General features: G+C 50.1%; 1 protein-coding gene across 1 annotated transcript in view; it reads left to right on the top strand.

Moving 5' to 3' along the window:
* The window catches only part of PCSK2 (proprotein convertase subtilisin/kexin type 2), a 314,344-nt gene that overhangs the window by 279,306 nt on the left and 21,083 nt on the right, over positions 1-13,955 (top strand). The window contains exon 8 of the mRNA XM_002710961.5: positions 2,687-2,862. Within this exon, the coding sequence (XP_002711007.1) occupies positions 2,687-2,862 (176 nt within the window). The remainder of the gene's footprint in view (positions 1-2,686; positions 2,863-13,955) is intronic.

Genomic DNA, 13,955 nt, shown 5'->3' on the forward strand with positions numbered 1-13,955 from the left:
ACTGCACCACAGCGCCAGCCCCTGAATTGCTTTCATATAGTTCTATCGTTATTATTACTAGCCAATGAATCTCATCAAGAAGTCTGTATTTATACATATTCTGAGTTTTTTAATAAACCAGTAAAAATCACCATAAAGATGTTCATGAAATTTCAGATGCTGAAACCTGGGTGGCCATGACCTTGCACCTTAGCTCATGAACACAAAAGGTGGCATCGTCAGCATCTTGTGAGCAGGTGTGGCATGCACCAGGGGCAGGTACAAGGCCACCTTTGGCCACAAGAGAGGAGTCTGCTCATATCCAATGTGCCCCAAGGCCCCCGGTCCCCACAGCACCAGGGCTGGCCCCAGCGTGACTCAGGCCTCTAAATGAATCGAAGAGAGACACAAAGACACCTGGGGTAATGAAAGTGCCGTGCAGGCCTGGCTGGGGTGGGATAAGACCCCCGAGGTCCACTCTGTCCTCACCATTGAGTCACGTCAGCCCCTCGGGGATTTATCAGATACAAAGACACCGTTGCCTGCCTCCCTTAGCGCCCCTCTCTCTCTCTGCACCTCTCTCCCTGTCTTTTCTGTCCCTCCACAGCTCTAGGGCATCCAGGGGCAGGAGAGGCCCTCCCTGAACACCCTCAGGTCACCCAGAGCTTCTGTCTTAGCTGCTGATGGTGCAGTTGCTTGCAAAATTAATACTGTATCTCATTCAATTAACGCATGCCTCATTCCTCCTGAGCCTAACGTGATTAAAAGAATGTCGGGCGCCTGGCCCCTGAATATGAATGAGCCCTGCTCCCAGTCTGTGGCTAGCTCTGCCTCCCCGATGCTGAAACAGTCAGAAGATTAATACACAGCAGCTTGGTGTTCTTGTGCAGCTCCAAGGGAACCCACGAAGAGAGGAAAGAAAGAAAGGCTACGGGGCCAGAGCAGGGGCGTGCAAGGCTCCACCGGCTGCACCCCGCACCGGCTCTTACATAAACCAGGGATGCTCTGGGTTGGTTTGCAGGACCTTCAAGGCTGCCTTTGGCCAGGGCTGAAGGGCTGAACTTCTCTCAACTTCTCATTGAGGTGGAAAGTTCAGTCCTGGACATCCGGGTGCTGGACAAGTTCAAGAGCATCAGCGTTTTCTCCTTGCAGGCCAGTGAGTGCCGCTCTCTCGGTGTTAATTTCCCACCCACAGAGCAAGCACAGCCTGGTGCAAGAAGCAGCTGCCCTGTGCAGTTTGTTCTGTGGCCTATTGGCTACCTTTGTTGAATGTGATATTTTTTAATAAATAAAATATAAGTATATCAAAAGCAAATGTAGAGCTTTACTTTTCCTACCTCCTTATAAAATAAACCATAAAACCTAGCCCCCAGGAAGTCCAAACCAAAGACTCAGCTTACTCTGAATGGGCAGGTTATCCCTGATAATTAGATGTTTGTTAGCAAAAATGATGACCTGATTATGGATAAATGTTGAGGACGGACAACCTAGGCTGGTTGTTGTTTGTTCTTCTGGGTCTCTGTTGGGAAGAAAATCAACCAAAAAACAATAATGCCAGATGTTTATTCACCAAATATTTGTCAGGCTTAAGATAAATACCAAGCATCACGCTTCTCCCCAAGGACATGGATGTGAACAAAATAGATGCATCCCTTGGACTCTGAGACCTTGCTGTCTGGTGGTGCGTGAAGTGCTCCCATAAACAGTTGTGATGGAAGGTTAAAGACGCATTGAGAGGGCCGGCGCTGTGGCACAGTGGGTTAAGCCGTAGCCTGCAGCATCAGCATCCCATATGGGCACCAGTTCGAGTCCCAATTGCTCCACTTCCGAACCAGCTCTCTGCTATGGCCTGGGAAGACAGTGGAAGATGGCCCAAGTCCTTGGGCTCCTACATCTGCATGGGAGACCCAACAGAAGCTGCTAGCTCCTGGCTTCAGATCGGCCTGGCTCTAGCTGTTGCAGAACCAGCAGGTGGAGGACCTCACTCTGTATCTCTCCCTCTCTCTGTAGCTCTACCTCTCAAATAAATAAAATTTTTAAAAAGAGAGAAGCATTCTTGAAACAATATCCTCGAGTAATAACACCTGTTAACCGTGCGGGGCAAGGAAGGGTGTCAGGATCTAGATTCTTTTTCTTGTAAGATGTATTTCAGAGTAACACACGTTTGTGTCCTCCTTCCTAGTCAGCATCCCTTCTCAGCCACAGTGCAGCTGGGAGTCCTCTCTCCTAACCCCCGCCCACCCCTCTACTCTCCCTGCCCCACCCTCTGCCCTCTGCCCTCTGCCCTCTGCCCTCTGGCATTTCTCCTTAACTGTCTAACACCAATTGCCTCCCTCACCTCTCACACACAGTAGCTTTGTGTTTCCCCAGTCATCGCTCCGTCCCTGGAAGCTGAGTTTCCACTGAGAAACAGGCTGACCCAGGAATCACATCTGCAAAGGTGGTCTCCCCTCATTCTGAATCCCAGGAGAGCTGGGGGCCGGGTAAAGTTATCTTCATTAGTTACAGGAAGAAGGCCATGTGTGGGGTCCAAGCAGAAGCAGTTGGGGCTGCTTTTGCCTCCTTTTTGATGCTCAGAATCCATAGTGTTGTCCCCCAGGGCACTGGGACTCCCCAGCCCTTCCAGGACCCCAGCCTCGTCTACCCCAAGTCCCCCATGAGCTGCAGTACCAAGCCCAGTGCTCCCTGTGCTCACACCTGCCCGCAGGTATCCGGATGCTGGACCAGCCCTTCATGACGGACATCATCGAGGCCTCCTCCATCAGCCACATGCCCCAGCTGATAGACATCTACAGTGCCAGCTGGGGCCCCACGGACAACGGGAAGACGGTGGATGGGCCCCGGGAGCTCACACTTCAGGCCATGGCCGACGGCGTGAACAAGGTAAAGACGGCCCTGCCACTCAAGGCCCAGTGTGCTCCCAAGGTGGGACAGGGCAGGTGAAGCGGTGGTGACACTAGAGCAGGTGGATGGAGGGCAGGGCAGTGGGAGGGTGGGGCTGTTACCTTGGGTGTGCAAGGTGTAGGGACGAAGGGGCCTTGGAGGGAACTCCTGTGACGAATATAGCAAAGGGGCCAGGAGGGGGCAGGGGAGACATCAGAGGGAGGTGGGAGCCTGGCCCCGGACAGAGGGCTGCGGAGGGAGTGTCTCAGACCACAGGCCCGCTCACAGGATGCTCTGTCTGCATCTGCGGCCCGGTGATCCCTCTGCTCCGTGTCTACGGCCCAGTGTCCGTCTGCTCCGTGGTTGGTCAGGAGCAGCCCACAGGAAGCAGGGGCTCCGTGCAGACAGGCTGGTGGCTGCAGGAGGCAGTCCCTGGGACAGTGGCCCCCCTGCTCCCACAGCGGAGGTCTGAGCGATGCCTTTCCCTGGCCGCGGCTCCTGGAGAGGAGCCCGGGAGAAGGGACTGAGGCAGTGGCTCCTCAGGGAGGGCAGCCCGGAATCGAGGCGCAGTGGCCACCTCGTGAGAGGACAGAGGCTCCTTCCTTGGGGTCTCCGGGCAGGGCCAGGCTCGGGGATCAGAGTCTTCCAAGGTTCAAGCGCCCACCCATCACTCAGCGCTGAGCGTGAATCTGCGAGGGGCTTGACCTTGCTGCACCCGTTCTCTTCTTGCCGGTGCAATGGTGAGTCCTGGGGGGCTGTTGTCAGCTGTGCATGAGGTCAGCATGCACCCGTGTGGCACTAAGTGTCCAGCAAATGCCGGGTGGCCTGTCCCGGTCACTGCTGATTTGTTTCACAAGCCCTGTGCACCCCATGGGTCAGGAGGTTGGGCAGGGTGGGGTGCACATGGCATGTCTCTGCTCCCTTAGCAGCACCTGCACAGACGTTCTGATGCCCTGAGCTACTCACCGTACCCCTGAGCTACTCACCGTACCCCTGAGCTACTCACCGTACCTCACGCCACCTCCACTACCCGGTCATTCGTCTGGGGAGAGATTGCACTTGACCTCAGCTGACAGTGGTGGCTTCCCCGCGTGGCCAGTTTTTTCTCTGTGGTCAGCCATGAGGCTCTGACCACAGCGTGTGGGGAAAAGTGTCTGAAATTTCATGTGTGGACTTTTGGAACAGAATTGTAAGAATTATTTTTTAATTCTGCTCCTTGGATTCTGACAAGTTTCAGAGGAAATGTCTATAAGCCATATTTTGTTGTAGAACTAGCACTGTTGGCAATAAATCGCAAAATTCACCCAGTCTACATATATATTTAAATTACTTACAATCTGTATGTGGAAAACACATGAATCCATTACTTCCCAAATGGCCAAAGGGGCTGGAGCTGCACCGATCTGAAGCCAGGAGTCAGGAGCTTCTTCTGAGTCTCCCATGCAGGTGCAGGGGCCCAAGGACTTGGACCATCCTCCACTGCTTTCCCAGGCCATAGCAGAGAGCTGGATCAGAAGTGGAGCAGCTGGGACTCGAACCAGTGCCCATATTAGACACCGGCACTTCAGGCGGTGACTTTACCCACTATGCCGCACAGTGCCTGCCCCTGAGAGAAACAGAGAGAGAGAGAGAGAGAGAGAGAGAGAGAGAGAGAGAGATCTATCTGCTGGTTCACTCCCCAAATGGCTGCAACAACTGAAGCTGGGTCAGGCTGAAGCTGGGAGCCCAGAATTCCATCTGGGTCTCCCATGCCGGTGGCAGGTGTCAAGCACGTGGGCTGTCTGCCTCTGCCTTCCCAGGTGCATTACCAAGGATCTGGATCGGAAGCAGAGCAGGCAGGACTTCAACCAGCACTCGACTATGAGATGCTGACGTTAGCAGCAGCTTAACATGGGTTTCTAAACTTTTTTCCACCAAAGTAAAAGTATTTTAATTCCATTTTTCCATCCATGAACGTTACAAGTCACCCTCGTATGTCCTCATCAGGGTGATGGGTTGGAGGAACTACTTGATAACCAAGCCCCATGCTCTAGTTTGTCTCTGGGTTTCCAGAACAGAGACCCAGGGAGCTCAGCCACAGGGCTTCCTTGCAAGGATGCACAAGGAGGGACACTGGCCGTGCAGTTTGTGATGCTTTGTGAAGACCACTCCAGGAAGCACACAGCCTCCCCTTCTTAGAACAAGATCTGGCCAGACCCCTGTCACGTGGAAACGAGCCTGGGCCTCCGCCACAGTCACCTTGCCATCACCTGGCTTTCTCTTTTATAGCCAAGCTGGTTGGTCACTGATCCAATGACAACTTCTGTCTTCTCCTCCAGGACTCTGTGAGGTCTCCTTCCTCCATTCTCTAAGACCGTCACCCCAGTGGCACAAGCACACAGAAGCTCCCACAGTGGCCAGGCCTGGCCTGCAATTGACCCTCAGTGACACGTGGGTAGCTTGAAATTAGACACGGAAGTCAGCAAACACCAAACATGAAGATCTTTCTGTCCCCTTCCTGTCCCCTCCAGGGATCTGGTTGTTAACCATTTACAGCACACCCCTGAATGGTGGGGGTCTGCTGGCTCCCCTTAAACTGCGCCATTTCCAAGCTTGTATCTTCTCCTTATAAGGAAAGGGCACCAACACCCAAGTGAGTGTGGAGATTTCCTCTGGGCGGGGGAACCCTAGGAGGAAGAATAACTGAAACCCTGAGGATCTATGTCTCCCCACCAGAGTCTCAGGTCACCCCGAGACCATGGAGGGCCAAGCGAAGGCCTCACGTCTCAGGAGACTCAGCACTCGCAGGAAACCCGGGGATGCCGGGACATAGCCATGGAATGGGAAGCGGAGTTCTCGATGTGAACAGCACTGTGCCATTGGCTAAACACCGACGGTGACCCCCGCATGGCGCTCACGTGGGAAAGAAGTGAAGTGATGTGTTACTACAGCGTTGTGCAGACCGCTGTGGAAGTCCAGCCCCTCTGAAGCAGGGCCGGACACTCGGGTGGCATCAAGCGCTTGACAGAGGGTGTCACCAGCAGGGTGGCAGGGGAGGGGGACAGAGCACAGGGGACAGCAGGTGTGCTGCCGGCCCGTTTCAGTGCCCTGGCTCCTCAAGGTGCCTTTAGCCTGAAACTCCTAACACACACAGCTCGTTTTCATCACACTGTATTCACTGTGTGATTGGAGAGAAATGACACGTTCCAAACCAAGCACCGGGAGTCAGCAGGCACCCAGGGGAACACCTGGCTCATGTCCCCTCTACCCCAGCAGGTGTAGATTTTCACTGAGGCATATTTTGGGCACCCAAAGCCAAATAAAAATCAGGCAAATAGGCCCTGTGGGCCCTTCATCTAGACTCAAAAGGCAGATGGCGCTGAGGGCAGTGCACCCCTGGGTGGCCCCTGCCACCTCCCAGGGACTTGTGAATGGCTCCAGTGCATCTCAAAGCTGGCTGTTTCTTTCTCCTCCATCTGTGGCCTTCCTGGCTGTAACTAGAGGCCCTTTCCAGCATGATCATTTTGCAAAACATGCCAAGCACGCTACAACTTGAGAGAAGAACTGTTAATTCGTCTTCAGAGGACAGCATGTAAGTATTTCAGAAAGTGAAATCAGTAGGATGGAAACTACAAGATTCCTCATTTGACTTTCCCCAGGCTGTAGGAATGATTCTTTCCTCATTTCAAGCTTTTTTTTTTTAATGATATTGGAGAAATTTGCGAGTGAAGGGTGTCGGATACATCAGCAAAGATTTCCTTCCAGCCCTCCCATTGTCCTGTCTATTCTACAGGAAAACTACCTCTGAAAGGTAAAGGTCACCTAAACAAAGGGGTCAGATTATCCCCTGTTACACACCAACACTTATGATGAAAAAGGAAGAAGAAATAGAAGAAGGCAATAAAAGACCTTATCAGGATATGCTGTCTGCCACGGTCCCCACCATTCCTTAGGTGGGACCTGCTTCCTTAGGGATTGGGTTTGCAGCTCCTATGTGTGCTCAATGAGTTTAAGATTTATTTATTTATTTGAAAGAGTTACAGAGAGAGAGAGAGAGAGAGAGAGAGAGAGAGAAAGAGAAAGAGAAAGATCTTCTATCCACTGGCTCACACCCCAAATGGCCGCAACGGCCAGAGCTGTGCCAATCCAAAGCCAGGAGCCAGGAGCTTCTTCCAGGTCTCCCACATGGGTGCAGGGGCCCAAACACTTGGGCCATCTTCCACTGCTTTCCCAGGCCATTAGCAAAGAGCTGGATCAGAAACGGAGCAGCCAGAACTCAAACCTGCACCCATATGGGAAGCTGGTGCTTCAGGCAGAAGCTTAACCTACTACATCACAGCACCAGCCCCTCAATAAATTCTTGAGGCAAACAGACAAGAAGAAAGGAAGGCCGGTGCCGTGGCTCAATAGGCTAATCCTCCACCTTGCAGCGCCGGCACACTGGGTTCTAGTCCCGGTCGGGGCGCCGAATTCTGTCCAGGTTGCCCCCCTTCCAGGTCAGCTCTCTGCTGTGGCCCGGGAGTGCAGTGGAGGATGGCCCAAGTCCTTGGGCCCTGCACCTGCATGGGAGACCAGGAAAAGCACCTGGCTCCTAGCTTCAGATCAGCGCGATACAGCGGCCGCGGCGGTGATTGGAGGGTGAACCAATGGCAAAAGGAAGACTTTTCTTTCTGTCTCTCTCTCTCACTGTCCACTCTGCCTGTGAAGAAGGAGAAGGAGAAGGAGAAGGAGAAGCTTTTTTTCCCTTTGCTTAATATTTTTAATATTTTTGCCTTTAATTTTACAGTCCACATGTTGAGTTTACAAGCTAAAGCCTTTGTCACATTATACTTGGGATGTGAGTGACAGAGACTCCTGACATGACACCCGATGATTAACTGTTTGTGATCCCCCAAAAGCAGACTCTGCAACAAGATTTGCAGTCAAGTCATTTGGTGGGAGGGAGAAGGAAAACCAGCAGTGACTGGGCAGCTCCAAGAGGGGACAGTAGGGTAAGTGCAGGCTGAGGCATCAGGCCAGGTACCCCATGAGCAACTGGACCTTAATCCCACGGGAAACCGCGGAGAACCACCTGGAGTTATCCCATCCTCAGCCCTGTGGAGGTTTGCTCCCACGGAAAGTAAACGCTCCAGCACTTTCAGTCGCAGGGCAGGTGTGCAAAGCCTCTTGGGAAGAAGCCCTGAGACGATACAGGGCTGATGCTGGTGCTGTTGATCAGAGAACCCCCGGGCACAGGACGTTCTGACAGCCGAGGGATAAGTAAGCCTAACCAACCAGCAGCCGTCACTCTGGATCAATAAGACACCATGCATTTTGTGTTGGAGGAAAGGACGCAGCCATTGCAAGAAGACTGGTGGAGAACAAAGAGCAGCCATTCAGGGGGAATCAGACCTGGAGGGCCCGGGGGGTGCTGACCGATTCATGAACTTCTTTCTCCATCGGGAGGACATGCAGCCTCCGGGGGCCACCCTGGCCCATGTTTGGCTGACTCTGGGGACAACATCCCAACTTCTTATTCATCACTCCTCAGGGGTTGCAAAGGACACCAGCACAGATCACAGCTCTGCGACTGGAATGTATGGGCAGGGGCCACCTACCAGAGAGTGGCTCCAAAGCCACCATCCAGAAAGGAGGGGCTGGGGCGGAGGGCTGCCTGGGGAGACGGTGATTTATCAGGTATGGGCACTGTGAGGCCCCCCTGCTGCCTGCTAAAATTTAATCAGAGCGTGGGACGGATGCCCAGGGCTCCAAGTGCCAGGGCCTCTGGCCGGCGATGAATGCCTCCTGCCAAGGGGTGATCCGGAATCCTCCGAGAGCCATAGGAAGGTGTGCACACGAGCAGGCCAGCTGCAGTAAGGAGTCTGCGGCTGTGCCTCTGCAGGAGCAGGTGCTGTTCTGGGCCCTTCGATTTTTATAAGTCTGCAGAGGAAAAAGAAGAGAAGGCTGGTGGGTGTCAACTGTCCCTGTCTGCCCTGGACTTCCTGTGTCCCAGGAAGGCCCTGAACTCTGATCAAAACCAGACAGCTGGTCACTCCACCCTCAGGCTCTACCAAGGAAATGACCCCTCTGGGCCAAGTGGACATCACCTTGGACATCAGAGACATTCATCGCCACCTGTAAGCCAGGACATAACAGAGACAGCCGCAGGTGCCATGGGACATGCCTCAAGTCAAGGGTTTGAGTCAAGGATAAGGGCGACTGCTCCATTCTTAATTTGGCCTCTCTGGAGAACCTCACATCCCTACTCCTGCTGAACATCCATGAACCCAACCACAAGGCAGGCATGGAGGTGTCTCTTGCTTCCTGAGATCCTGCCTTCCTCCCCCCCAAATAAACTACCTGTTCGCAGACCCTTGTCTCAACGTCTGTAATTGTTTCTAAAGACTTTAATTTTTAGAGAAATTTTAGATTCACAGAAAAATCAAGGGGAAGGTAACTCAAAGCAATAAGGTACCGTCTTGATCCACCAAGTTGGCAAAATTATTTTTTTAAAAAGATTTATTTATTTATTTGAAAGTCAGAGTTACAGAGAGGAGAGGCAGAGAGACAGAGAGAGATAGAGAGGTCTTCCTTCCGATGGTTCACTCCCCAATTGACCGCAACAGCAGGAGCTGTGCTGATCCAAAGCCAGAAGCCAGGAGCTTCTTCCGGGTATCCCACATGGGTGCAGGGGCCCAAGGACTTGGGCCTTCTTCCACTGCTTTCCCAGGCCACAGCAGAGAGCTGGGTCGGAAGTGGAGCAGCTGGGTCTCGAACCAGCGCCCATATGGGATGCCAGCACTTCAGGCCAGGGCATTAACCCGCTGAACACAGCACCAGCCCTGGCAAAATTATTTTTAAAGAGTAGTAATCCTGGGGCCGGCGCTGTGGCACAACGGGTTAATGTCCTGGCCTGAAGTGCCGGCATCCTGTATGGGCACCGGTTCTAGTCCTGGCTGTTCCTCTTCTGATGCAGCTCTCTGCTATGGCCTGGGATAGCAGGTAGAAGATGGCCCAAGTCCTTGGGCCCCTGCACACACGTGGGAGACCTGGAGGAAGCTCCTGGCTCCCGGCTTTGGATTGGCGCAACTCCAGCCCTTGCGGCCATCTGGGGAGTGAACCAGCAGATGGAAGACCTCTCTCTCTGTCTCTACCTCTCTCTATAATGCTGTCTTTCAAATAAATAAATAAATCTTTAAAAAAAAGAGTAGTAATCCTAAATCCTGACCCAGATGTACTGCAATCCTGTTAAAAATATAAATCGTTAATGAACTTTATAGAGCAATAATATAGATCGAGAATCATCAAACATTCATTCCTTTTCATCCAAAATTACCTCTTTTAGAAATTCTACCCAAGGAAATAAACAAAAATGTGAAGACATTTGTAAGATTACATTCTTTTTTTTTTTTTTTTTTTTTTTTTTGGACAGGTAGAGTGGACAGTGAGAGAGAAAGACAGAGAGAAAGGTCTTCCTTTGCCGTTGGTCCACCCTCCAATGGCCGCTGCAGCCGGCGCACTGCAGCCGGCGCACCGCGCTGATTCGATGGCAGGAGCCAGGTGCTTCTCCTGGTCTCCCATGGGGTGCAGGGCCCAAGTACTTGGGCCATCCTCCACTGCACTCCCGGGCCACAGAAGAGGGCTGGCCTGGAAGAGGGGCAACCGGCACAGAATCCGGCACCCCAACCGGGACTAGAACCCGGTGTGCCGGCGCCGCAAGGCGGAGGATTAGCCTAGTGAGCCGCGGCGCCAGCCTAGATTACATTCATTTTTTTTTTTCTTTTTCAAAGATGTGCCCTTCAATGGCTTTTTTTTTCTTTTTCTTTTTTTTTTTAACTTTTATTTAATGAATATAAATTTCCAAAGTACGATTTATGGATTGCAATGGCTTCCCCCACATACCGTCCCTTCCACCCACTACCCTCCCCTTTCCCACTCCCTCTCCCCTTCCATTCACATCAAGATTCATTTTCGATTATCTTAATATACAGAAGATCAGCTTAGTATACATTAAGTAAGGATTTCAACAGTTTGCTCTCACACAGAAACATAAAGTGAGAAATAATAGATGATTTTTTTTTTAATGATGATGAAATCAGATCAGACCTATTGTCATGTTTAATCCCAGTGAGAGTCAAGTTGGGAGTTGATAATTTCTTTATTATTTTTTTTTTTTACAGAGGATCAGTTTAGTATGCATTAAGTAAAGATTTCAACAGTTTGCACCCCCATAAAAACACAAAGTGAAATATATTGTTTGAGTACTCGTTATAGCATTAAATCTCAATACACAGCACATCAAGGACAGAGATCCTACATGAGGAGTAAGTGCACAGTGACTCCTGTTGTTGACTTTACCAATTGACACTCCTGTCTATGGCATCAGTAGTCTCCCTATGCTCCGGTCATGAGTTTCCAAGGCTATGGAAGCCCTCTGAGTTCTCCGATTCTTATCTTGTTTAGACAAGGTCATAGTCAAAGTGGAGGTTCTCTCCTCCCTTCAGAGAAAGGTACCTCCTTCTTTGAAGACCTCTTCTTTCCACTGGGATCTCACTCGCAGAGATCTTTTGCCAGAGTGTCTTGGCTTTCCATGCCTGAAATACTCTCATGGGCTTTTCAGCCAGATCCGAATGCCTTTAGGGCTGATTCTGAGGCCAGAGTGCTATTTAGGACATCTGCCATTCTATGAGTCTGCTGATTACATTCATTTTAAACATAATGCACTTTAAAAAACTAGAAACAATCAGCCATGTATACCTAAGAAAATAAGTAAATTATGGAATGGCTATTTAATAAGACTGATAAAATATTATGATATAGAAGGGTACTAGTCTCATAAGGCAATGTTAATTGTATAATAGTAAGTGAGAAACACATTCTAAGAAGGCTGAGAAAGTGGATGCATTTTATGATCTCAACTTTATTTTTATATCTGTTCTTAGACTTTGCATTTATATATGAAACTGGCAGGAATCATGAGATTATCTATCCATGGAACATTAGAAAGGATTTTATTTTCTACAGTCTATAGATCCCAATTATTCTACAGTGAATATTATTTTCATGGTATAAAATACAATAACTTTTTAAAAGTACATCAATGTTGTATTAAGATGCCAAGGTGATTGGAAGTGCAAAGTACTATAATTGAGCATTTGGGAAAAGGCAGCTCTCCCTCGCCTGTTTCCCCAGGTAACTGCACACCCATCCCACCACTGGACCACAGGGCTTGGTCTGCTCGTTAACCGGGGTCACCACCCATTTACTAAGGTGGAGTCTCAAGCCCCTCCAAGTGAAATTTTCTCCCTCTGGGAGGCAGGCCATGTGCCGGGGGCACAGGGAACCAACCGTACCCATCGCCAGCTAGAACTTCAGTTGGGCTGATGGTGAGAGATTGCTAACATTTCTGTATGATGAGCAAAATACAAGATCTGCATGAACTTCTAAGAAGTTTTGAATTTCTAAGAGGTTACTTTAGCTTACACATTGCTCTGGTATGAATATGATCTTGCTCTTCCAAAGCTCAAGTTGAAATTTGATTGCCATTGAGAGGTAGGACTTTAAGAGGTAGTTTGTTAAGAGGAATGAATACAATTCTTGCGGAGCAGATCAGTGACTGCACGAACAAGCCCTTACAAAGCAAACTCACCCTCCTGTTTCGCCCTTTCACACTCACTCACTTGCCCTTCCACTAGGGGGCCCTCGACAGAAGCTGACGAGATGCCAGCACCACACTCTTTACCATTACATTAGAGCCAGGGTTTCTAAACTTCATACCATTGATATTTTGAGCAGGTGAATTCTTTGCTGTAAGTACATCCCTGGCCTCTACCCACTAGATACTAGCCACACACAGGCACAGAGTCATGACCACCAAAATTGTCTCCAACAGTGCACTCAGTGCAGGGGGTGAAAATCGCTCCTAGACAAGAATTTAATGCCTGGTTGAAAAGTTTGCATTTAGTGAAAATTTACCTAATATCACCTAAATGCACTTGCATTCTTAAAAAAAAAGAAAGAAAGAAAGCAGAAGTGGAGTAAAGCAAAGAGACAATTGCAATACAGGCAGCGTGGGAAGGTCGACTGCCATTCCGTTCATGGAGCATACATCAGAGTAAGGGTGGAGCTCCCCAGCCCACAGCCCTACCCTCTGCAGCCCAACTCCCTCCACGGGGCAGGCTCCCAGCTCCAAGGTCACAAACTTCCTAATCTCCCTTACCCCATTTGCATTTTTGACTGCTTTACCACTTGTTCCTGGACAAAAACCCTGCTGTTGAACTCCCAGATGTGGCCTTCTTAGCCTGAATGAATCTCTATGTATACAGTTTGGGTATTAGGATCGAGTTAAAATTATAAATTGACGTAAGGGAGAGTGGTGCCTCTGGAATGCTGTCTCTACTCAGGAACGTGGTGTGTCTTTCCAGTGGATACAGTCTTCGTCTGTGTCTCTCTAGAGACCTGCAGGCTTATTTAAAACCTAACGTTTAACCTAACATTTTTTTTCCTTCTCTTCCTTTTTTTTTTTTTTTTTTGAGTTTGTTGAGTTCTTCTGAAGGGTTTGATCTTTGATGTATCTACTGTTGCTGTGAGGATTCAGTAGCTCACTATGTGACATACTTCACGCACACAGTAGGCGCCATAGGAATGCTTGCTGTGATCGTCACCCTTCATTTCTTCCATCGGACCCTGTATCTGTTGATGACTGGAATGTGGGTCATGGTTGTTCTGGCTCCGTTTCTGCCCAGCTCTTGTCCAGGTGAAGCCGGAGGTCAGACTGGTTAAAAAGGAAGCGTGGGCAGGGGTGCGGCTCTCAGCCCCACCCGCAGTCAGCTCTTAGCCCTGCTACAGCTGCTGCTTCCCCACTCATTTCTGTCCCCAGAATTAGGATTTTTCTCCTTGTAGACCCATCTTCCCCCAGGAAGCTAGGGACTGTTTGGCCCTAAAACTCAATCATCAGAAGCCAAGATATAATTATCACAGCCTCAAGTGTGTAATATGACTCTGGAAAACAAAGTTTAACATTCCCAGGGAAAAAAAGAACTGTATTTGGACAAGTCTTCCAGTCCAGAGCAAACCCTTTGCTGCTTACTCAGAAACAGGCTCTCTGTGGATCTACCCCAGAATTCAGTAGTTTA

Source organism: Oryctolagus cuniculus, chromosome 11 (assembly GCF_964237555.1).
Source record: "Oryctolagus cuniculus chromosome 11, mOryCun1.1, whole genome shotgun sequence".
Classification (NCBI taxonomy): Eukaryota; Metazoa; Chordata; class Mammalia; order Lagomorpha; family Leporidae; genus Oryctolagus; species Oryctolagus cuniculus.